Here is a 27,146-nt window from a genome sequence, read left to right as displayed (position 1 = left end):
ATTGTCTACTTTTTATCATAAACAGTGAATTTTGCAAAAACTCCACTGCGAACCGGAACTCCAAATTATGCAGACATTTATGGCAATAATGGTATCCAGATCTGCTGTTACTTATTAATAATTATGTATATAAAATAGCAAGAAGATTGCAACTTGGGCTGCACCTGGAGGTCACGTTTCAAACAAAGAAAAAAGGAGAATCAATGGAGAAAATGCTGTAAGTCTTTAGCATTCATTAACATTCATCATTAAGTGGATCTGGCCCTAAGCGCATCCCTTTTCCAAAGCAATAAAACATGAGATTCTGAAAGAAGTAGGAAACCCTTTCCCTGCCGCATGGGCCTGCAATGAGTTGCTGTGCTGTGCAATATGCTGCAGGATCCTTCCGTGAAAGGATTACAATGACAACGAAGCGTGGTACTGAGAAATGCTCAGCGTTGGTGTATTTCTTTTTAAGGCGAGAGCACACTCACTGTAGTAAATAGTTATATTTCTATATAACTTCCCAGTAATAACTGCTGCCGTCAACTAAAAAAAATACATGTCCTTAAAGAAAGACGAAGACGAAGACGAAAACGAAGACGAAGAAGAAAAGAGAGACTTTCTAGGGAAAATAAAATAATGTTCTCTTCCCTTCTAGTGCTCTTACAGCTGCCCACTTCTGATTGTCACCTGTCGCCATTACATTCCACTGGCTTGGCCCAACCCATTTAAAGCCCACACGGCTGTTCCCTCTGGCAACGATAGGGTTAAAACTGCAGCATTTGGAAACGGACAAGCGGTTTTACTCCATTGCAGGTCCAACAAATCATGCTAAGTGGGGCTATGACCTTAACGCACAGTTGTCAAGAGAGTGGCACTGCCGCACTACAGGGAAAACTTGTGCAAACAAGAACGTAGGTTACTGTTACATCCACAGGGAATACATTCAGAGGTAACTGCATGTCATTACTGTGAGCGATTTGTAATAAAAAGCCAAGCTTCACATGAAGGAGGGTTTAACTTGTTACATACTGTAATGATGGGGCGCAAGCCAGGAGATTGCAATGCACGCATCGTTGTGCAGTACTTTATTCCCAATTTCATGTGGGAACAAAACCAGGAATTTGTGACGAGTTTCAAATTGGACACTGGGCTATTTGGAAAATATTGATATATAGCAGGCGCTGGTATTTTAGTATATGCTGGGAGAAAGGCATTAAGAAAAACGGGATTCGAGATCTGCAAATAAAAATGTTGTAGTAATTACAGTACATCCCAATTTGACTTATTATCTTGCTTAAAGCTGCAGTTCAGGCAATATCCTGCATGTGTTTTTTTTTAATAAATCAGTTCTGTAGTAAGAAAAAATACTTTTAGCATTCTCTGTTTTAAAAACAACAACTTTGAAAGACCAATTTTCTTGTATTCTATTTTAACAAGCATGCTTGTTCCTATAGCAACGATTTACATTCCCCATATTTAAAGATGTCACCAAACTTTGCCGATCAATAGACGGAGAACGAATTAACCGGCAGCTATGCAGTTTTTTAGGTAAGTAGAGATTGCCCAGATAAAACTGTTGAAGTTAAAAAAAAAAAACGGGAGCCTGACCTGCAGCTTTAAGAGAAAACCCTTCAGGTCATCGTATATTGTTTTTAATGCAGCTATATTTAAAGAATGATGCATTTGCATATTGCATGTTGCATAAAATTGATCAAAGCAAAACATCTATTTGAAAGCAATGGAGTTGTATTTCTTTGATAAACCTGGCCTCAGTGTAGTAGCCTAGAAGACTTTGATATATAACTCCTGAAGTGCCTTAGAGAATGTACTTTTTTCATTAAAAAATAAAATAAAACTAAACCTGTTAAACAATGGGTCAAATTTCTTTGCACCTCTTTTTACAAAGATGTATAAAATATGTAAGAATAAGGGGGAAGAGCCTTTAAAAAAAAATAAAAAGGAATAATAAACACCCTTTTCTGTAAAAACAAAGTAGAAATTTAAGTTTGCAAATAGTTTGCAAAGTAGTGATACTTCAGGTTTGTAAATAACAAACGTAGTGGTATTCGGATGGAAAAAAAAGTAGCGCTACTATGTATGTAAACCCCCCAAAAACGTATCCCCAATTTCCAACCCAACTCAAACTATTATTGCCATTGATGATGGGCCCAGCTAGGGAGTATAATAATGTTGTTGGCGCAGAATGCTGAAGTTACGTTTTCTCCCAAGGACGCAAGTACAGTACACACACAAACAGAATCCTGCTCACCTTGGACATGGAGGCTGTTTGGCTGCAGCGATGAGTTTGCTATTGAAGGGTACATCTTCAGATAGGTCCCTCCTGTGTGCTGGACCTGAGGGTTCTGCGAAGTTAGTCTCTGCATCATTCCTGGTGGAGCATTAAGTCTCCGAGGGCTCAGATGATGAGGGGACGGAGCTGCACCTGAAAACCTAAAATTCAACAAAATAGCTGTATTTGGTAAAAGCCAGAAGGACTAAGGTGTCCCCTCCCCCTTCCCCTCCCCATGTATTCCCCCTCCCCTCCCCCCCATATTCATATCTCATGTGATTCAACTTCCGGGGAACCCTTCAGGTTACAGATATTACTCAGTAAAACTTGTAGAAACGGAAGTACTTACTACTAAATTATACATGTACATTTCTACATTTACATACAGTACAACAGTGTTAGCGTAACGCCAATGTTCCTTTGTTTTCATTATTTCCAATCCAAGTTTAGGTACACTGGACAATTGATTAATAAAATAAAAATGTATATGATGTTATTTTACCTTTAATTTTACAGATATAAATAGTTGTGTTGCAGGTCCTACAAGCGGGCGAGGGTTTAAATGGCAAAGCAGCTGTCACTCATACTGCAAAACGTTATCCTCTGGGATTCTACAGGGATTTGGAGGTAAACATCTTGGAAATCTCACCCTGTACAGAAGTGGTTTCCAAACTTCTAGGAACCAATGAATCCTTTTAAAACGACCTCTTACTCAGCGAAACTCCGGTCTACCGATTCTACGTAACAAAAATACTATTTCATACACAGTAGGCTGTATTTTTGCCATTTAAAGACGTTACCTCTTTGTATAACAAATTAATATCAGAGTTGTTGTAATGAATGGTATTAATGGTACAGTATAACTGTTTGAGATGGCTATATTGAATCATTTTAGTCGGGGCTATTTTTGTGGGGCGCTCAGGGGAATGTAATCATTTATTGTAGGCTAGATATAAATGAATTTTTGTTTGCTTTGCTTTTTGGCACCTTTTTCTTACAAAAACACAACTGATACTGATACTTACACAAATAATAATAATAATAATAATAATAATAATATTATATTAAGATGCTAACCAAAAGTAACATGAGAGTATGAAATCAGAAAATGTGTTGAAGCAACAGGGAGAAGAAAGGCTTGCAACCGCAGTCGCCTGGAAGGCTTTTATCTAGCTGTGGATCGATAAGGACTGAAGACGATGAAAAACACGACTTAATGATTATTTGGCAATTCCAGTTAAAACCCACAACAACTGGGAATGTAGCATCATTTTCTATAAGTTCCACCTATTTTAGGAGCCCAGCCACAGGTAGGAGACAAAGGCAACACGGGGCAGTATAGGCACTAAAACACAAAAAATTGCATCGATAAACACCCATTTCAAATGAGTGTAAATTGTTTTTCATTGTTAAAGGAGCAACTCATGTGCTTTTTTTAATTAATATTTTTTTAACATAGGATTGAAGCAGGGGGTCTCCGGAGGTGAACCCCATTAAGTTCTGCCCCGTGGACCCCCTGCTTCCCTAGATACAGACCTCCAAAAGGGGTGCCGGTATCATGACAAAGTTTAAAGCTCCCGCACCACGCAAGCCAATAAGGCGCCGAAACCGGATGATGTCGTGGCTTCCTATTGGCCCACAGGGAGGTGGGGCTTTGAAACTCCACCATTACTTGAACCCTGCTAGCCGAGCGGAGTGGCTACCGGCTCCTCCTACGGAGGTAAGTATCTCCGGAAGCAGGGGTCCCCGGAGCTGAAATTAATCGGGATCAGCTCCGGAGATCCCCTGCTTCAACCCTATGTTAAAACATTCTCCCGCTTGGATGGACTCTTTAAAACTGATAAACACTGCTTTTGTTTTCATGCAAAATGAAAAAACATCAGAAAAACTAAAAATAAACACAGATTTTTATTTAAAAAAAATAACACTGAAAACCAGAATCCCTAATGATATACAGGCAGTCCTCGTTTTACAACGCTTCGTTTTACAACGAATGGCTTATCCAGCGCTGTGCAATGCATACCTATGTTCATTTTTACAACGCCAAAACGGCTTATCCAACGCTCTTACGACGCTTTGCAACGTTGTGTATGTGTGTATATATATATATACACATAAACAACGATGCAAAGCGTCGTAAGAGCATATATATATATATGTATATATATATATATATATATAATATTATACTATGTAATATTATACTATACAATATATTATTTATTATGCTATATTATATATATCTATATCTATAGATATATATATATAATACAGTATATAGACTATATAATTTATGTGTGTGCTGCATATCTTATTGCCTGCGTAAAATATTTGGTGTATTTTAGTGTTAAAAATGCCTTCAGGAACGGAACCTTTCATTTAAACAGTGTTCCTATGGGAAAACGTGTTTCGCTTTACAACGTTTCGCTATCCAACGCCATTTTGAGTAACGCATTGTGTCGGATAACCGAGGACTGCCTGTATACATAAAATAATTGAGGCTTGAAATATCCACCTATGAAGCCCCATTGTTTCTCAGAACAGGGGCTGATGTTGTAACTCCAGGGAATACTCAAAAGTTCTCATTTTGGTACTTAAGCCATGCAGAGATGGCCACTCACAGACAGCAGTTATGTGTCCTAAATACTATTATTGATCTTATTTCTGGCCCTCTTTTACAATTGGGATCTGATTATTGTACTCGGGGGCCTCACTATTCAAAAAGGGTCTGTCTTCATGAAAATGCGAACTCGTCTGCTCTTCTTAATACAATTCAACAATGTAAGTGACCGGAATACAAAGGAGGACGTTCTTAATGAAGCGATGACTAAGAGAGCAATCCTCATGATATCTTGTCATCAATTGAATCCAGATAACTACACAGCAATCATCAGATTTGTTATGCCTTTGGTTGCCCTAGTTATGTTACAAAGCTTCCAAAGTGGGAATAACAATAAAAAGAATGTTAATGAAACACGGGACAGAATTTCAATCCAAATAAGGCTGTTTGTGTGTTGATGGGCATGCCCCATTACATAGTTTGTGGTTTTCATTTTGTGCTAATGGTAGGCCGCTGTACTAGTTGAACTGCACAATCTATTAAACAAAAACAGAAGGCTGCCAGCAAGCCCATATTTTTAAGTATAACACAGGTCAAGTGGGCCACTTAATATGAGTTAACTGCTTTTGGGCCATTCAATGACAATTGTTTTAATGCTTCCTAAAACACAAACACCTAAATAACTGTCAGTCGCAGAGTATAATGTACATATATGTATTATTTATATATATTTTTTAATATATTTATAATTATAATATTTTCTCTTGTGTAGTGCTGCAGTGCAGATTTTTCGAGCCAAACGTCCTGCCCTGCAGAGCTTACAGTCTACTTTTTGGTGCCTGGGGCACGGGGGGATAATTGAACATGTCCAAGGTGATGGGGAGCTGACTAAGGCAGTGATGTTACTACTAAACAACCACTTTATAGAAACGTCCAGCGCTGCTTATGTACAGTATACTGTGTGCTTTTGATTTTATGAACAAACGATAAGTTTAAGCACCTAAACCGAAGCTGACAACAGATATTTTCTTGTCTTGATTATATTTCTACGTCTCACTTAACAGTGATTTCAGTTTTCTGGGTGGATTTCACACATTCCAATCCCATTTCATAGAACACTTCTACATTCCATGTTAGCTTTAATATTTCTCTGCCGGCCTCAAACAGCTTGTGAGTAAGTCTGAATTAGAATAAGATGCTAACACTCCATTGTCTGTTGTCAGACCTCTTATTAGACATTTGTAGACTTTATCACGATGTATGAATCATTTCTTTGAATTCCCAGCTTACTCACATGTGTGACTATAGTATCTCCTCAAAAAAGAGAAATTTGGAATTTTTTGTCAATCCAGATTTGTCCCTGAATGAATCACGATGTGTTTACTCAGAACACTGCATGTTTTTCTTCTGTTCCTGAAAGAATAACTATTTGATTGTAGAAGCAACTAAAAAAAATAAAATATATATTTGCTGAATTTAAGTGAAGGCCCCACCAACGGGAAAGGTATAAGGAGTCACATCTGTGCCCTTTTCAACATCATGAATAAACCAGACCCAAGAAACCTTATTCACTAACTGTAATATGTCTGCAGATTACTAAGTTAGGAGTCTCTAGTATTCAATATGGAACATGCTGTAAGAATTAGATGCACAGGGCATTGTTATTGCCATCCTGGCTATTATCCCATGCTGATTGATAATGTGTTGATAGATAATGCAAGCCTTCTGTTCTCTTATCTCTGTTTGATGCTTTCATAGAAACCAAGCATCTGTTTAAGGCCCCAAAAAGCTTACCAGCGCCCCTATTGATTATGAGGTATTCACATTTTAGATCACATTCATTGGTATTGGTCATAGATCTGGACCGTGGACCTTGAAAGATGCAGGGTTTTAATGCGGTAGAGGCCAGTATAGCAGATCAAGTCTGGCTTTAACCAGTGATCCACCCTTCTTAACGGACATTCATTTTATGCTGGAAGGGGTAAAAACTGTGGTGTGTGGGGGTAATGGATAAGGTGACCCATGAATAGTCCTGCTAAAGGTTTACAAAAAGCTAGCCCGGTCTATGGATGCTATAACCCTTGGAAAGCAGAAACTGCGCCACTTGTGTTGAAGGATATGAAGATGGTCTAATTCTATATCAGCTGCTTTATTTTTTAAAAGAATGATGTAGTTTATTTTGTCACCTACAGTGAGCAGCTTGTTTGCATCATTCTCTGTCACCGAGCTTGCTTTTTAGTGTGTGCATTACAGAATTCAAAACGGGGCACAAGATTATTAGCTAAAAGAACACCAAACAACATTTACTAGGCTGAAAAGTAATATCTCATTGTCGCTATTTGCAGGGGAAACAGAGAGCAGTAAGGAGTGCATAGAAACATGGACATTTTCAACAGTCTTTCTTTTTTACATACAGGATTGAAGGAGGGGGAGCTGAATCCCATTAATTTCAGCTCTGCGGATTCCCTGCTTCCGTAGCTATCTACCTCCATAGTGGGTGCCAGTAGCCACACCAGAGTTCACATTACGGCAGATTTTCAAAGCTCCCAGCCCCTGCAGGCCAATAGTAAGCCGTGACATCACCCGGTGCTGCTTCCTATTGGCCCATGTGACACGGTAGCTTCAAACTACAAAAAACTACAGAGATACCGGCACCCGCTCCGGAAGTAAGTATCTCTGGAAGCAGGGGTCCCGGAGCTGAAATTAATGGAGTTCAGCTCCGGAGACTCCTTGCTTCAATCATGTATTTTAACGTTTTTTTTTACAGAAAGAAGAAAAGAAAAAAAACAGTCACGGATTGCTCCTTTAAGGTGGGGTTAATAAGTGCATTAAATAACACCACATTAATTAAGAAAAACAACAAAGTGTTAATCGTATTTTACTCCAGTTAAATGGTTGACTTACATGTTTTCCCAGTGTAACCCCTCTACCTGTGGTTATGAATGAGTTAAGTGGGTATGGGTCCTGCCTCTCTGCTTAGCTACAGTACCTCAGTGGAGGGAAGGAGCTTTAAGAAGTTCGGTATATGGTCCCCTTTCTAGTTGGTTCGGTTTGGTTTCCTGTTCATACAGTAGTTGTATTGTACAGTAGATAATCTAATCTATATAATCTAACCAATTTCCTGATTCCTAGAAAATCAGACTGTACAAGAATCTATGTTCTTTCTCTGTATACGTATTATTCCCATAGGGGCCTGCAGTAAAGGAACATGAGTTTTTTTAAATTTTATTTGGGCAAATATGGAGTTGGACTACTATGAAATACTCCCCATCACTGCATCATTTTAATCCTGACAACCTCTCGGCACAGAGCAGTTTATGAACAACCTGACTATCTAATGGTCCAGAGCTACCTACAAACAACCTGAATATCTGATGGTCCAGAGCAACCTATAGAGCCTATGAATGTAATTTCTGACCATTTGCAAATCCTATTATGTATTTATGTTGTGGAGGCAAAAAAGTTAGTTAGAGCTTGTAGCATTTAACCTTATCAAGTATCTTATTAGTGAGGTTCAGCACATTATTTATTGTAATCGGTAGTCCATGTTATACTCCCCCTAAGAAAACTATTCAATAGCTTGACGGAAGGATATCTTCATATTTGCACGTAAAGTTTTACAATTTACAATGGACAGAAAGATTTAATTAATACATCGACATCAAGGGGCTAATCTGGACATGGTAGGTCATATAATTTATGCCCCCATAATGCCCATCTTCCCTGTGTTTCAAACCTCTTATTCTTCATAACACAGAGACAAAACAGAGCCAGGTGAGTATAATAGGACTCTCCACATCAGTACTCCAGGAAAAATGTAAATGGGGAAGCTGGAAGGAAAGATTGCCCCGGGCATTGAATATGGGTTAGCATTCATTTTGGTTTTATTAGCTTGTTGCAATTTAGTGATAACTCATTGTACGTTCACAAACGTTACAGATAATCACATTTAGTGCTGGCATCCGCAATGTCCTGTGATTTTCACAAGATCCAGATCATCCAGTTGCCCTCAGCCTCCTGACATTTCAGATGCTCTCCTTTTGTCAACTAAGTTACTGTTGTTTGTACATTCAGAAAATAAACTGTCCAGGACAGTCCCCTATTAATCTCCTCTATCTGGCACTTTGACACCTAACGATAGCTGGAACCACAATATCACATCAAGAAAAAGTTGTATGCGATTCACTGGAAACAGTTTGGCTTTGTAATGCAGTACATCCTCTTACAGCCAACGCTCATTGCTGTAACAGCTTAATGACTACTTTAAAACCCAGTCCCACCTAGATGCTTTCAAAACATAATTTTCTTTTTGTGCAAACTTCCTTTGCTTTGCCTTGTTTGTCTTGGTCAAATGTTTCACTTCTAAAATAAACTCCTATAGTATATTGTAGAGGAGTATACGGTTTTGGAAAAACATTGATGTAGAAATGCAGTATTTTTTGCAGATCATCTTTCACTGTTACTTTATGCTGCCAATGAACATTGTAACTTTAGTTATCACTTGTGTATTAATTCCTTACAGTACTTTGACATACAATGCTAATGAAACCCGTATGTATTGTATATGATCTGATGTTTGTTACTGTGCTTCTAACCTTTCCAAATTTGCAACGCTTTTGAGCCAAAATTCTGGAGCTACCGTTAAAAACGGAGATTTTTTAGCATTTTGTGTAGTTGCAAATTTGTTGGATTTCAGAGAAAAAAAACACCACTAGGGTTTTTAAAAAAAATTAAAACATTCACGAATATTTGGGGGGCAGGGGGAGGCGGACGAGACCCAAATCAAAATTTGACACATGCCCCATCCCTATTTACTGTAACAATGGTACAGAAGGTGTTACCTGGTGAAGTACTGTACTTTCCCTTGAATTGATTTAGCAACTGCAATTTCATGAGATATTTGTTTTATTTGGGATAGGACTTTTAAATACGCTTCCATTCTTTATCTTAATAATAATAGTAACGAAAGTCAACTATTGTGCATCTTTCAGGGACATTGTTATAGCCTCTCACCTTAAATACCACTACAAGCATGCAATCAAGCTGGTAGACTTATCTATTTATTTCTCATTGATCAAAATTTACTTGAAAGAGAGCAAACTATGCAAAGACATTTGGACCAGAAACTCATCAAAAGTCCCACTTGGTTTTGTTTATTTGTAAATTATTAAGCAAATGTGTGCTTTTCAACAAAAGCGCAAATTAAATAGCAAGCAAACCGGCCAAGCTAGTAACATCTCTGAAAATAAAAAGAAAGATACAATCCACTTTGGTCAAGCTATGTTATATTGCTCTCCAACAACACAACATGCATCCTAAAAGACAAGTATTTCTTGGAAAAACAAAAAACAAATCCTCTGTCAATGTCCTGTAGCTGAATTACATATTTAATCAAATAAAATGAGGATAATAATAACCATCTAACTGTTGGCAGTGATGTTTCTTGGCACCAGACTCTGGGTTTGCTAAGAAAATCCTCGCAGCACTTCAGTAAAACAAACAAAAAACTATATGTAACCAAAAAATGACATTCTGTTCTTGTTATCCCCAATCCCGATGCCACGTGTAACACATACAATTCTTTAGGATATATATAAATTGTTCGTAATCACACCCAAAACTACTGTGAGACAAAAGATTAACACAATATGCAGTACAGCTGTACAAAGTTTTAGGCGTAAGAGCATGGATCTAGTACTGATCTTGTACTGATTGGAGTAAGGCTTTTCCTACCTATCAGAGCTTGGTTCCATTGGTGTGAGAGGAGTAAGCTGGGATGGTGGATTATGGGGGCTGCTCTGCATGTTGCTTCCCGGAGAAGGGTGACTGGGAAGAAGAGGTGGAGGCACATTACCGCCAGCTGTTCCACTTCTACTTGAGTGAGTGCTGGAGAACATGGTAGCTGAAATAGAAGAGAAAAAGCATTGAGAAGGAGTGGCTCAGTGAGTAAAGCTACTGACTGCAAATAATGACGTTGAGTTTGGAGCTGGGGAACCTCGTTCAATTCCTGCTTCTTGTGACCTTGGGCATCTCACTTTATCTCCCTAAAATTCCTATGTGCTGCGTACCATGCACTATACTGTAATTGTGTAGCGCTTTGAGTCACACTGGGAGAAAAGTGCTAAATGAAATAAAGTTATTATTGATGGAGATGTCGTGGTCCTGGGTTCATGGTTAAAGTTGTATCCGCAAACAAAAAAACCTTTGAAAAAGAGACAGGAAATTAAAAGTATTATTCAAAAATACAGAACTCACCAAGTCATTGACCAGCAAAGAAAACAGTAGACAATAGAAAATACTGGCACTCCCTACTGCAAACCAAATGTAATAAAAAACGAATGTTTTAGGTCCCATTGGGATCTTTCCCAAGTTGTTGAGAAAGTTTCCAAAAAGTAAAAAAATTAGGATTTAAATTTTTTTTTAATTGGGTTTGCAGTAGAAGGTGTCTGTAAATGCTATTGTCTGATAATTCTGTCTATTCTTCTTTGTGGTCGCAGTGTCTTAACAATTTTGGACTGTGGAGAAAACAGTGGCCATTTGGTTCTAGTCACCAAAATCAAAGGGTACCTTAGATACTATATGATGTTAATACATTATTATCTTCCCTGTGCTGGGAATAATTGGGATGTAAATATTCGGCAGGCACAGGAAAGACGGCTTCCCAGCATGTTGAACATGGCCTTAAATTCAGGAGTTCTACATGATAAAAATGAAAGATGAGAATCGATATACAGAACATAAAAAAAGGATTGAATAGCAATCATGTTTTTTTTTTTAAAGAGTAGTAATGATTGACGTTTTAACAGCTAACTATCCATTTGATCTATTACAGGGGCGCTCAACTCCAGTGCTCAAGGGCCACCAATGGGGCAGGTTTTAAGGATATCCCAGCTTCAGCACAGGTGGCTCAATCAGTCCAAGCTTCAGCACAGGTGGCTCAATCAGTGGCTCAGTCTTTGACTTAAGGACCTGTTGGTGGCCCTTGAGGAGTGGAGTTGAGCATTACTGTGCTATTTCTTCCTTTTGGAATGTACTTTTACATCTGGCTTGATACAGTATCTTACTCATTCTCATACGTAGATGTGGCTCACCCCAGCTTCCTGGTACTGAAGCGATGATGCTCCAGAGAAACCAGGGCTCCGTCAGTGACCTCAGGAATTGAACTTGGAATGTAATTAGTTCCTAATTTATAACACATAGTCAATTCTAAAGTAACAAATCCTTTCAATTTCATAATGGACCAGTTTTAGTATGTCCTAGCAAAACATGTAGATTTCAGGATAATGTCACTGGAGTTCGTGGAACCCAGTATGTTTCATTTAGCAAAAGTGTTCTAGTAATATTTTTAGCATTAGCATTTAACATTAGTATACTGTTCTATGCATAAAGGACCATTTTTAATAAGCGGCGTTAAGCCAATAGATATGTACTGAGCCAGAGGACACCTTATGATGCATTTACTTGCACAAACCATAAAATCCTTATTTACTGCCATATTACAAATTCAGGCACTGGAGACCCAAAGCATCTTCCGATGCTGAATGTGTTTTATTGAGTAGTGCCTCTTAGTAAATATGTCCCATAGGGGCATATTTACAAAGCGGTGCTGTGCCTACTTAGCTATCATGCCAAAAGTTTAATACGGTATGTGAACAATCTATACAGACGGCCCCAAGTGAGGTCCTCACAAATCCACTAGGGTTGCCTCTAGCAAACTCATTCATTAAAAAATGTCTTAGAAATTAAAGGAAAAAGGAGTATAATTAGGAGCACAGCAATATTTCAACGCAAACATATCCACTATATATAACTACATGGATCGTGGATTTTCAGGTTTTATTTCTCAATTCTAGTAAGAGCAGGACAAATGGGGAAAAGCTAGGCACACGGGCTCATGTTGTATGTATGTACGTATGTCTTTATTTCTATAGCGCCATTAATGTGCATACTGTAGCGCTTCACAGCAGTAATACACGTGACAGTCATAGAAATAACAAATAATACAAATAACACATGATGGGAAGAAGTGCTTCAGACATAAAAGTAACATTTAGGAAAAGGAGTCCCTGCTCCGAAGGGCTTACAATCTAATTGTTGAAAGGAATGGCAGGTTGTCAGCCATGGTTATCCTTGTTCAACATGTTGCCCACAACTGATGTACAGTAAATGCTACTCCCAACTGAGAACAGCACAGCTAGCATAACTGGCAAATTAGAGAAAAGAGTAATTTCCCAAAGACCATACGCCAGATATCGGAGGGACAGGCACTTCATGTTCCACTACCACAATAAAAGACCATACCTCCACTTGAACGATTCCCTTCCCGGTCATTAAAAAAAGATTCCCTAGCAATGTTTTGTAGTAATCTCTGTCATCAATGGGGTTAAGCATTCTATAGATTAAAAGGCCCAGCTAAGCTCCCATAACACAGGTTAAATGACTGCTCTAATTGCTTCTTCATTGTCTTCGACTTTTAAATTGAGAATGCTACAAATTACTTCAACCAGATGTTTCCAATGTAAGAAAAATCTTACAAATACAATAGTGAAATATTTCTCCACAGATCAAACATTTTTACCGTACTCACTGTAACTGCTAACATATTGAAAGGTCCTGTAACACCATAATACAAAGCAGAATGAAACAACAGTGAGTGCATACTGTTCAGTAGCCTTTTTGTACCACCTCATACTTTGAATAGTATTGGGATGACTTGTTTCTAAAGTTCTCTTTCTCTATTTATGGCAACGAGCGTTTGTTTGTGAACATACAGTATAGTGAGAACATTTGTACAAAAAGCTTTGCTGAACCTAAAGCTTTTCTGACTAAACCCAGGCTATGATTAACAATTCCGAAATCCTAACCAAACTTTATTTGAAAAGAATATCACTTTGATTTGTCACATTTTTTCTAAAAGTATAATAAAATTAGAACAGTAATATTTGAATGTACTTCAATTCCTTTTGACCCACATCATTCTCGTACATTTCTTAATAGTGAAGTTGTGGTGTTTAATGGAAAAAGACCAAGTAGTTATGACTAAAGGTGTGTGAACCGATTTTGAAGTGAAACTTCTTTGCTGGCACCTACAGAGCTTTGATATGAAAAATGACTTGTGTTGTAACAAAAATCCATGACGGAAGTGACGTCACGCTACTAATGGATGCGCGCCCGCTCATATGCATACCTCAAAGCGCATACCTCACACTTCCAGGCTTCACGGAGGTTGTAGCCAGCGCATGTGCAGAAGAGGAGCTTGCAGGCCCAACCATGCATGCGCAGTACCGCCCTTGTCTACCTCCACATGCGCAGTAACAGGCATCACCTACTGCGCTTGACCGCAAGTACACTCGCGCCCCCCCCCCCCTCTTCAAGACCCCATGCCCACTAATGGCCATCAGCTACTGCCGCGTGCCTCTGCGCATGCGCACCATGGGCCGTGCGCACCATGGGCCGCAGGCCTCTGCGCATGCGCGCCACGCAAGAGAGGCTGAACCGAGGGCGAGGAAAGGAGCCGGGGAACACTGGGCAGAGAGAAAAAGGAGACCCTGCAACAAGGCTGTGGTTGGAAGTAGGGAGGGACCAAGCCGCGTCTCCTGTGATCCCGGTTGTGAAACCGTCACACACACAGTCACAGACACACACACACAAAGTGATACACACACAGTGACACTCACACACACACAGTCACACACACACACACACATACAGTGACACACAGGGAGATATGCACTAAGCAGTGATAACTGCTTTTTTAAGACCGATAAATGGGTTTTTAGACCGATACTGCCTGCTGCGCAATTCACTAAGAAGTGATAACAGTGCTTTCAGCCTTAAAATGCATTTTTTCAGCCATGGGAAAAAAATACATCCGATCAGGCAAAAAACGGCAAACGTGACGTTTTTTGCCAGTCAACGGGATTCACTAAGCAGTGATTAGTCAATCGTGCTTTAAAAGCACGCCATATTTTTGCACAAGCTAAAGGCTGGCACAAAAGAGCTGGAGACACTCCGAAAAGCATTGTTAACCTTTTTATCAGGACACCATTAATACAAAGGCCGACGGGTGTCCCCAGGTGATCCCCGCGGGAGTCCGTGGGCCCTCGGGTGATCCCCATGGGAGTCTGGGGCTCTCAGGTGATATCCGAGGGAGTCCGGGGGTCCCCGCTGGCCTGCGGTACCAATTGTGTGCCTCCCCCAAAAAACAATACTTTAAATAAATACTCCCCCCCACTCCCTAACACATACAGTACAATAATAACGAAATTTACTATTATCCACATTTGGATAATAGTGTATTTGCCCATTTAAAATACAACATTAAGCAGCATAAATATAGTAAATAAATCTTGCACTCACCCCTGCAAGGCTGCCACGATGAAGGCCGTCATCCTCCGTTGCCACAAACAATACAGTACATAAAAAAAAACAATCTAATGTCCCCTAACCCCTTAATCACCTTAGCAGTTAGTAACCACTATAGTAATTAAGGGGTTAACTCACCCTCTGCCACTACCCACCCAGGAGGCCTAACCACCCTCCCCAGGCAACTACCCCCACCCTTCACCCATTCATTGGTACAGTGGGTATATCATGCTCATATAATACGTGCATCATTTACCACTATAGCAAGAAATGGGGAAGGAATAAAAAAACATTACATAGCTAAATAAAACACATTACACTGCAAAATAAAACACAGCACATAGCAAATTAAAACACAGAACACAGCGAAATAAAACACATCACATAGCCAATTAAATAGATAACAAATGCCAATAAAACAATTTAATGGCACAGTTGGTACATCGTGCCCATATAATATGGGCATAATTTAACACTATGCCAGTCAATGGTCAACCTAAAAAAAAACAATCACAAACAAGATCCAATGCAATAAAAACAATGAGAAACTAAAAACAAATAAAGAAATAAATAGAACTAAATTACCACCAATCAATTAATCCAATCCAAAATATATACCCCAATTAACAATTAAAACACCAAAACAAAACCATTAATAAATAAATGAAAGTTCAAAGTAAACATCATCAGACAAAATCTAACTACCAAAAAGAAGCCACTATTAAAAAGCAAGCACCCCTCCCTCCCCCCCGAACGAATCTATTTAAAACATCACTAAAAATGATATCTTACTAAATAAAACTAAAAATTAAATTGACCAAACATTTCTAAACAAAGAAGCAAAATACATTTAAAATACATAAAAGCAAGCATTTGCAAAAATAACCATTGCTTGTCCCCTATATGTATGTATATCTATAAAGAGACATACATAAATACAGTGGCAATAAATGGGCATAAAAAAATCACAATTAAAAAAAAAATTACAACCTGTAAAAGAAAAATAACATACATTCTATGTTTTCCCTTACCTTTAGATGTCTTCACCCTCTGATTCCTGGGGACACTGCAAGCTCTTGAACAATCCACAAACCCAAACAGCAACAGGTAAAAAAAAATCCAAAGTCCTTTTCTTCTTTCTTTTTTTCTTTTTCTTCATCTGTAATTTGTAATCCAATTTCTGGGTCTTTCGGGGTCTTCTTGTCTTCTTCATCTGTATCTTCTTCTATTCTCCACAGGCACGCCCTTGTAGTTCTATTGGAAGAGGAGGTCCTTCCTCCTCTGCTTCTTGTCGTCAAATGAGGTCGCATAGGCTTTTATTGGCCAATGACATAACATTTTCCGCAAAAGGTTCACACGGCTCTGATTGGCCAGTGAAAACCATGTGCCTTTTCTTTTTTTGGTGACGTCATGTAAAGGAAATGAAGCCAGCCAATCAGAATGGCTGTGCTTCCTTTCCCTTTAACATGACGTCATCAAAAGGAACATGGCTTCCGTGACATGGCACTTGAGCTAATCAGATTGTGGGAACTATATCCCCAATCTGATTGGTTGTTGTAGACCATGTGACTCCCTTTGGATGACGTCACATCCTTTCTCCCAAAAACTCTATCACATGGTCTACACCAACTAATATCAACTGATTGTAGGAGTTAGAATAAACATTATGGTGCCCCAATAGGCTTGTGGGTACGATTTTTTGCTTTAGTTCTTAAACAAAGCCTTGGGACTGTGAAGACCAACCCCCTGATGAAACGTCATTCTGACGCGAAACGCATTGCGGTGAGGTCATTCTGCAGCTACGCAACTCCGTGACGATGGAGCACCCGGATGCTGCCATCCACACTCTCTCACGAGGACGCCGATTTTTGGCTGCATTCCCCGCTTCTAACCATCTGCAGGTTAGACAGATCATTCCCTTTACCAACTGGGACTTTATATTGCGGGGTCCTGGATCTGCGGGGCCCGACCCTCTGTTGATGAGCGGATGTTTAGATCTACATGATCTGTTTTATTGTAAGCGATGTATGTTCCTTTTTTATATCAATTTTATTGAAGTCTTACTAATTTTCTTTTCGTTGTTCCTCTTGCGCCCTTTTTTTGTTTTTTGTTTTGTCTGCCTGAATTTGCCCCGCTGATCACGGGAGAATAGGAGCAGCAGAGGGACAACTATATCCGTTTGGAAGAGAGGAGAATTTGTGGGACAGCGCGCACTTTATTGCTTTATATATCCTTAAAACCTGACCTGTTGGTGGCCCTCAAGGACTGGAGTTGGCCACCCCTGCTCTAGATTGTAAGCTCTCACGAGCAGGGCCCTCTTAACCCTCCATGTACCTGTTTGTGCATGTTTGCCTTATTTGTATATCTAGGTCATTCTGTTAATGTAATGATCAAATCTCTGTATACCCATACTGTACCGCGCTGCGGACTATGCTGACGCTTTATAAATAAATAGTGATAACAATAATGTTTAGAAAGTGATACAATTAATAATACTACCTAAGACTTTAATGTGGTGCAAAAATAAATGACCAGATCGGCTTCACTGAAGTAGTCAGAGAGTGAAAGATAAGTCATAAAGGGTTGGGTTGGGCTGGGGCTGGGGCTGGGGCTGGGGGGGGTTATTGTTTTACACTGTCCTCTGCCTCAAAAACGTTAAGCATATTCCTGCAGTACTGTAAATTTAGCTGAACAGTTAATCAGAGTTCTTTTCTCTTTGCTAAAGCGGGTTTTCCTGGCGACTGAGGGGTTTTATTCAATAAACTGTGATGGTGCTGATGAAGGCACTGTCGCCCTGAAACTCTCATTGAAATCCCTAAGTTCAAAATGGTATGCATGCAACAAGATGACATTGTTATTGTCTGCGGGTGGACAGTCCAGTGATGGCAAACCTGCTGTGATCTAATAAACAATATGTCACTGAGGCCGGGGAATGGAAGTTCATTGTCTGGACATTTCTGTGTTATTACAGGGTCACAGCTGTTTTCATGTCTCAGAGGTGTCGTTTTGAAGCTGCTCTGAAGATTCTGCCGCTGATTGGCAGCTGTGGCAATTGATTAGACATGGCAGATGAACACATCCGAAACTCTTATTGCTTTGGAGATTGAGAGGTGGAGAAATCTCCACTGAGCTTGTGATCTTGATAAAACCCGAGGTCAATGCATTACATCATACCACTGGTACTCAGGCCCGTGTCAGTCTGGTACAAGATTTCATAACTTGTGCTGAGCCTCATCCAAGGAGAAAGTGGAGGACAAAAGCAATTAAAGTAATTAGGTGGTTACAAACTTCTGCCTTAAAGTAAACAAACCGTTAAAGACAGCCACTTGAAAACAAGTATGTTGCACTGCATGATGATGGCAATTTTTGTTATTATGTGGTGGTGACAACGCATGCAGCGCTCTACATAACATATTGCATCACAACAGCTCTTATTCACTATGCAGCATTAAAGCAGTGGAAATAATACCACATTAACCCCCAAAAAAACAGGCTTTATTTTATCAGAGTTTCCTGCAAATTCAGTAAGCTTATTGTATGCAGAACTAATTCCATGCATGTAGTTAATTTGCATATAGTAGTGGGAGATAATTCTAATAATAGTTAGAATATCTACTGTACATGCAAAACAATGTTAACTGAGAACTATTTCAGAAAGCCTTTATTCTCCTTCTTCTCTGCATATATAGAAGCATTTAGTGACACAATACTTATTATATATATTTATTATTATTATTATTGTTACTATTATACAATTAAGGAGTGTGATTGTTTAATCTGGCGTTTATTAGGTTTCCTGGATAATATGTGAATATAGGGATTTTAAATGGATATTGAATAAAATTCATTCCCCCCCCCCCCCTTTGGGATAATTAGTTTGATGTATTAGTCACACATTTGTGAATCCTTGGGTAATTACAGAGGCAATACAAGCCTTCTCTTCTTCATTTTTTATATTTTATTAATACAGGAATGAATCAGGGAGTCTCGGGAGCTGAACCCCATTCATTTCAGCTCCGGGTACCCCCTGCTTCCGGAGGTACTTACCGCCATAGGGGGTGCCGGTAGACACTCCAGGGTTCACTATATGTCTGCTTTTCAAAGCTCTGGGGCCTTGTGGGCCAATAAGAAGCCGTGACATCATCAGGTTTGGCTTCCTATAGGTCCATGTGACAAGGAAGCTGAAAACTGCTGAAACCTGCAGACATGCCGGCAACCCCTTCGGATCTTACTATCTCTGGAAACATGGGGTCCTGGGTGCTGAAATGAATGGGGTTCGGCACCAGAGACCCCCTGCTTCAACCCTGTATTTAAAAAATGAAGAAGACGAAAAACAGCTTGGATTGCTCTTTTAAAACAAATCTAAATTTCTCTAAAACCAATACCTGGAATACCAAATACTGGAATTGGGCAAACTTGTCAATTATGCCAAATTTACAGATGCAGCGGCCGTTATTCAAACATTTCTCTGAGCCCTTTTCATAAAGTCTGCTGTATCCCATGCGGGATTCACTTGTTATTCTTCGGCGAACGCTAGCGTTAACACTGCCAATCACAATGTGTTTAGCGTTGTTGATTTCTTTGAATTACCTGGATTCTGATTTGTTTGGGTGCAGTTCTTTGCGTATCCGCCAGGTGGCAAAAATGAATCCCCTTTGCACTATCCAGTGCATAGCACAGTTAGGCTAAGGCCCCGCTGCACACGCCAGCGCGCCCGCCTTGCGTCCTGGCGGTGCGTGCACGGCACTTCACCGCGGTCTGCTGTCTGTAGGAAGCTTCTTAAGGCGCGGGGGCGTGGCCAAAATGGGTCGGGTGGGCGCTGCCATGACGGGGGCGGGGCCTTGACAAGCACAAAGCAGCTCACAGCACTTCAGCAGCCCCACACACACAGCACCCAAAATGGCGCTCTCCAGGCAGGCAAAATTAAAGAAATTAAAGCAGATAAAAATAAAGCTGTTATAATAAATAACTATAATAAATAGATATAATAATAAATAAATAACTATAATAAAAAGATATAATAATAAATAATAAATAAATAACTCTAATAAATAGATATAATATTAAATATAATAAATGAAATAAAATAAAGCTACAGTAGCAGAAAGCAACCGACAAGTTGCACGGTTTAAAGCAATAGAACTGCTGTATTTGCAAACACATTTTTTCCCTCTTCCTGTTTTGAAAAATACGTGCTCACGTTGGCTAGCACTAGCTGGCATATGATTGGTTGATGGGATCCAGTCTGTAATTGGCTCCCGGCGCACCATGTGACGCGTCGCCGTACGGGATCACAAACATGTTGTAGCCCCTCCTGGCTGACGCCTCACAGTACGCAGTGAGCCTGGGAGCGAGGAGGGACTGGGGACAGCTAGGAAGAAGGTAAGGAGCTGGTGAGAGGCGCGCGCCGCCGGATGCACTGTGGAACTAGCCTAACTGTATGGGGCCTATTCAGTAAGCGTCGATAAGGCACTTATCGACCACTTATCTGGCCAAAATGGCTACTCATATTCAGTAAGCCTCGATAAGTGCGCGATAACGGCCTGTATCGCCGCAAAATCTTATGATCAAAATAAAATCGCAGATTGAGCGGCAATAAGCCACTTATCGACCATTTTCGGAATGATCATAAACTCGCGCGATTCTAGTAGCCGCGATTCGCCTATCGCCGTCAATCGCCGAATATCGCCGCCCTAAAAAGTCGATCGTATCCCCATATCAAAACGCCTCAAAATTTTGGCAGATTGGTGGGGAGATGCGTCAATGAGCGGTGATAAGTGGGGACTTAGAAAAAATGTGGCCTTTTTCCAGCATATGATTGATGCCAGGGGTCTCCGGAGCTGATACCCATTAATACCAGCACCAGAGGGGACCCCCGGCATGCATCCGAAGCAGGAACAATGCATTTACAGCAACTTCATAATCTTAACGACTAACCACTAAGGCAATGAAGGGGTTAACCACCCGTGCCAGGCTTATTGTGGCTAGCGAGGGTGGGTGAAGGGGGTATTTGGCCCTTAGTGGCTGATTAGGCTTTGCAAGGGGGTTGCCGGGGCACTTAACCCCTTCATTACCTTAGCGGTTAATACAGCTAAGGTAATGAAGGGGTTAACCCAACCGCTACCCACCCACAAGCTCTAGACACCAATCTTTAGGGCTAATACTGCCTTCACCCACCCCCGCTACCCACCCGGAGCACTCAATGCACTCAATGGGCACCCTAATCACAATACATTAATGCACCAAACACACAATAATAAAACATTAAAAAACTCAAAAAAATAACACACTTCACTAAATAAAAACAATAGCCAGCTAATCCAATGAATACAAGCAATAACAAGATCAACAATTAATTAATTAAACCATTAGCCAATCAAAACAATTCATTCCTAAAACAACTCAGAATTATTTCAAACAGTAACCAATCAAACCAATAATTACTAAACCAACTCAAAATTAATAGTAACAATAACCAATGAAACCAATTAATTAATACAAAATTTATGAATTCATTGAAACATTAAACTACAAAAGAAATGAATTAAAAACATATCAGAAAAAAACATTAAACTCATTAGCCAACACAATACATCCTTCAATAAAAGAGAGAAAAACAAATCGCCAACATTTTATTTCAATCAATCTGAAAAATATCAAACAATTACATCCACATAATAAACTAACATTGCAAAAAAAGCAGCAATACAAAGCCACAAATGCCCCCCAAATATTGTCATAATAATGTATTGATCTGTACCCTAAAGTGGTACAGATTAATATATTATCAGTCAATGTGCCCCCCCCCCAAAAAAAATCAAAAAACACATCCAATGAAAAAACCTGTAAAAAAAAGACATTTACAAACATTCAATATATTACTTACCATTAGAAGCGCTGCCCCTCCGACTCCCGGGGAAACAGGAAGGTCACGTACCTTGAAGGCCTCCAGCAGCATCCGATGCCATCCGCATGAAGATCCAGATCAGGTACCCAAATCTTCTTTTTTCTTTCTTTAATGACCGTCTTCTATCTTCATCTTTCACCATTTCTTGATCTTTTTTATCTTCTATCTTCATCTGTCAATCCAAAAAGCCACATGGTAGATCCCAACCGATGTTGTCTCGTCGTCTTCTTGGGCTCAAATGAGGCGTCACAGCCTTAAATAGGGCTTGTGACGTCACATTTTGCCTCAAAATGGTTTAACAGCCACCTGGTTGGCTGTTAAAACCATGTGCCGACTTTAATTTTTTTTTTTTTTTTAAATGACATCACTTAGAGGGAATGATGCCAGACAATGAGAATTGCTGTGCTTCATTTGCCTTTAAGATGACGTCACTAAATCCAAGATGGTCGGCGTCACATGGTATTTCAGCCAATGAGATCGTGGGAACTAAATCCCCAATCTGATTGGTTGTTGTATGCCATGTGTACAAAACCAATCAGATTGTGGAATTGCTTCCCACGATCTGATTGGCTGAAATACCATTGACACCGGCCATCTTGATTTAGTGATGTCATCTTAAAGGCAAATGAAGCACAGCCATTCTCATTGGCTGGCATCATTCCCTTTAAGTGACGTCATTAAAAAAAAAAATTAAGTCGGCACATGGTTTTAACAGCCAATCAGATGGCTGTTAAACCAGTTTGACGTTAAATGTGATATCACAAGCCCTATTTAAGGCCGTGACGCCTCATTTGAGCAGAAGAAGATGACGAAACAACATCGGTTGGGATCTACCATGGGGCTTTTTGGATTGACAGATGAAGATAGAAGATAAAGAAATGGTGACAGATGAAGATAGAAGAAGGTGATTAAAGAAAGAAAAAAGAAGATTTGGGTACCTGATCCAGATCTTCATGGCGGATGGCATCGGATGCTGTTGGAGGCCTTCAAGGTACGTGAGCAAGGTACGTGAGCTTCCTGTTTCCCCGGAAGTCGGAGGGCCAGCGCTTCTAATGGTAAGTAATATATTGAATGTTTGTAAATGTCTTTTTTTACAGGTTTTTTCATTGGATGTGTTTTTTTATTTTTTGGGGGGAGGCACATTGACTGATAATATATTAATCTGTACCACTTAGGGTACAGATCAATACATTATTATGACAATATTTGGGGGGCATTTCTGGCTTTTATTGCTGCTGTTTTTTTTAATTACAGTTTATTATGTGGATGTCATTGTTTGGTCTTTTCTGCTTGATTGAAATCAAATGGTTGCGATTGTTATTCGCTTTTAGTTAATGATGTATTATGTTAGATAATGCGTTTAATGGTTATTTTAGATATTTTTTAAATTTATTTCTTTGTAGTTTAATGTTTCAATTAATTCATTAATGTTGTATAAATTAATTGGTTTAATTGGATAATGTTACTATTAATTTCGAGTTGGTTTAGTAATTAATTGGTTTGATTGGTTACTGTTTAAAATAATTCAGAGTTGTTTTAGGAATTAATTGGTTTGATTGGTTAATGGTTTAATTAATTCATTGTTGATGTTATTGTTTGTATTCATTGGATTAGCTGGCTACTGTTTTTATTTAGTGAAGTGTGTTTTTTTGGAGTTTTGTTATGTTTTATTATTGTGTGTCTGGTGCATTAATGCATTGTGATTAGGGTGCCCATTGAGTGCTATAGAGGCTTATCGTGCCCATATTATTATTATATGGGTATGATATATCACTGGCAGTGACGTCATCACGTCAAAGGGGCGGGACTAACGCTCGTGATCGGAGCGCGTCCGCCTCATACTAGCTCCCTAACACAGGGCTCTTTATATGCATTGAGCTCACTGATTTATATACCAGCAGTACCCGTGGCAAGCCTGTAAACACCCAGCATTAGAAAGTAGGTGCTTATCACTCTAGCGCTACCACTGGGTCTACTTTTTACCTATACCGGATGCCTGTTGTTCTTACCTACCGAGGTGTAAGTAGACACTACGTGTGTACTACTGTTCTCTCTTTTTTATTTTTTGCCTACTGGTTTACCAGCAGCTGTATGCTGTGCTGGGAGTTTTTAACCCCTGTTGGGTTTCTCCACATAGGTGACTCACCTATTGTGGGTTGTCTGCCTTCTATCCAAAACTTGTACATGTGTGACAGCCATTATCACTGACACTCACGGTGGTTTTACTGTCTGTATTGTCACAATATGGGATTTGTAGAGCTATCATCTTAGTCCCTAATACAGCTCACTCACATAGACAGCTGCAGTGCCTACTTAGCATTTGGTTCACCTGTTGCAAATTCAGCTAGGGGTAATTACCTATACCACCATTGGTGTTTTGTACCTCCCCTTCTGTTGCTAATTACTACAACCCTATATACCGAGGCTGTACCTGTGCTACCTTTTCACAGGCAGAGGCTACCTCGGTTTACCATCTAGCTAAACCCTGAACATATCATCAAGGGTGATAGCAAATATACACACACCAATCCGGTATATATTAATTTCGCTACGCTTTTTGGCTCAATTTGAGTCTCATTCACCTGTATATTTAGTGTTCTATATCTATTTTAATTGAGTTATTACTCCTATTAAACTTTATTTTAAATCAATCATTCCTCACTTTACATACGACCATTTCCATTGAGAGTATACTGTGATTTTGTACATGATTGAGTGCTCTCCCAAGGGGTTCTGTTTCTCTCCTGTCCATATTTCTTTAGGTGGCATACACTTTTTTTTAAGGAGGGGGAATACTATTCAAAACCTTCACATTTGGGTATGCTTGGTCTGCTTTTCATACTGTTTACGGAAATATCACACACACAGAGACATATTCTCAAGGGAGTTTTAACTTTTATTACATTTTACAACAGTTCAAATGATTTTCATTCTACTGTGATCACAGCTTTAGCCAAAGACGTCTTAACTTCATTGCACCTTTCAAAACCTCTTCACCCTCCCAAAGCCAAGGAAAAAGCATTGGCCATGTTCTCCACACCTCCCCCTGTTTGGCCATGGGATGTGTGTTAAAAAACTAAATGGCTGCAGGATTAGGGAATTGAAGGCCTTGACTGTGTAACACTATTGACATGCACACAAAACAAATAAACTATAACTAACCAAACCTGTAAACTATAATTAATTATTATAAATAGGTAATACACACATCTAATACAAATACTGCACGTACTGTGTATAATATATACTGTAGAAAGTGGAGAGTAAGCGCAGATATAAAATGGTTAGCGTTCAATTACAGTACTTTTACTATAAGGCTAACATTGATACAGGTTATTGTCAGTACCCTACTTACCTGTACTATACTTACCTTACTACAGTACAGTACCTTACTACATGCTGGTGGCCTGCCCATTACGCTCTAAAAGTACGGGCAAAACGCTGCTAAAATGGTCAATATAGTTGTTGCATTTTTGTACCGTGAGTATGTCGTTAAGAAACTCAGTATTCCTTTTCTTAATTCCTCTTTGTTGGACGGCTTAACAACCTTTCTTATATGATCCTTCATCGTATACCAGAACAATTCTATTGGGTTCAAATTTGGCGATCTGCAATGGGAGGGGAAAAAAATGGCGAATTTGTTGATCAGATAAAAACGGTTTAAAACCATGAGAAACAGTTACTGTACACTGGTACACTTACTCCGGGAGCGTCTTAACCCAGTTGATCCCGCTGGCAAGAATATAGGTACTGTAGTAGAGGCGGTATGTTTAGGGTCATTGTCAAGGAAGAACCAGTGACCACCAGATGGGAAATCCTGCCTAATGTATTGAGCAATACAATTTGCTCTTGAGAAAATACTTTATCCATGGTTCCTGGAACAAGAAAAGAAAAAACTATGAAAAAGATGAACATTAGGGTACAGAATACACTACAGTTGTACAGTGCATAAGGCTACAGCATGTGACTTTGTGCAATATTTTACCCTCAAAGATGATTATGCATCCTGGTCCACATCTTGAGATCGCACCCCACACATGCATCTTCAGTGGGTGCTTGGGCCGTGGCTTCAGAGATAGCCGTCCTTTTTTGCGGGATGCAAAAATTGTAAATCTCTCAAGAGTTACCGTTGTCTCGTCAGAAAAGATGACATCCTGAAAAGTCTCGCCACTTTCGATTCATGCCCGTGCTTGGTTCACTCTTTTTATCTTGTTGGCCTCCCTTATCATAGGATACGCTCTGTAATGATAAGGAAGAATGTTACTGGGACTGTACAGGCAAACCACACTTTTAACAAAAGTATAGTACTGTACAACACTTTAGCTGTACTGTCCTAACTACTGCACAGTAATTACAGTACAGTATCAACCCTGTTGTTTCACTCTGCATACTATTGCAATATACTGTACATTATTACATTAAGACACTTACTTTACTTGTCCATATTTCCATCCCAATTGGCATCTCATGAACCTGAGGCTGGTCTCAGATGCTGTGATAGTGTGACTCTTCTCTAGAATAGTCATGACTGTTTCTGCACAGCGCTCATCGTTAGCTTCACTGATTTCGTCCACCAGACGCTTTGCTGTCCTACAGTTTAAAGGAAACGAGAACAATTTGTTATTCCCAAAAATAACTAAACAAAAATATGCATTTTAATATGCAAGACACTTTTAGAGTCATAAAATCAGCAGGAGAAAAAAAAACCTTTAATATGTTCGTCTAAAAGTAGTACAGTAATTTTTAGGCTTGAATTTAATTGCAAAGAAAGCAAGTAAACAAAAAATGCATTTGGAAATACAACAAGCTTATGCAAGTACTGTAATACAGTAATTACAGAATGAAAACAAAAATACTTACTCTGTTGTGACTGGGGGACTCCGCTTTACACTTTTTGCCTTACCATGGGCATGATAGCTGACAACCGAGGCCTGAAGCAACTAACCAGCGTTGGTTCTGTAAAATTCCATGTCCTTTCTTGTACATATCCTGTATTCTCATGCTGAGATACTTTGAAATCCTTTTCTTCAGCATCGCTG

General features: G+C 39.5%; 1 protein-coding gene across 1 annotated transcript in view; it reads right to left on the bottom strand.

Moving 5' to 3' along the window:
• The window catches only part of GLIS3 (GLIS family zinc finger 3), a 430,025-nt gene that overhangs the window by 42,303 nt on the left and 360,576 nt on the right, over positions 1-27,146 (bottom strand). The window contains exons 8-9 of the mRNA XM_075597019.1: positions 10,569-10,737; positions 2,255-2,436 (exon numbers count right to left, since the gene is read on the bottom strand). Of these exons, the coding sequence (XP_075453134.1) occupies positions 2,255-2,436; positions 10,569-10,737 (351 nt within the window). The remainder of the gene's footprint in view (positions 1-2,254; positions 2,437-10,568; positions 10,738-27,146) is intronic.

The sequence above is a fragment of the Ascaphus truei genome, chromosome 1 (genome assembly GCF_040206685.1).
Source record: "Ascaphus truei isolate aAscTru1 chromosome 1, aAscTru1.hap1, whole genome shotgun sequence".
NCBI lineage: Eukaryota > Metazoa > Chordata > Amphibia > Anura > Ascaphidae > Ascaphus > Ascaphus truei.
Note: the sequence above shows the minus strand (reverse complement) of the source record. Positions and strands in the feature narration are given on the sequence as shown.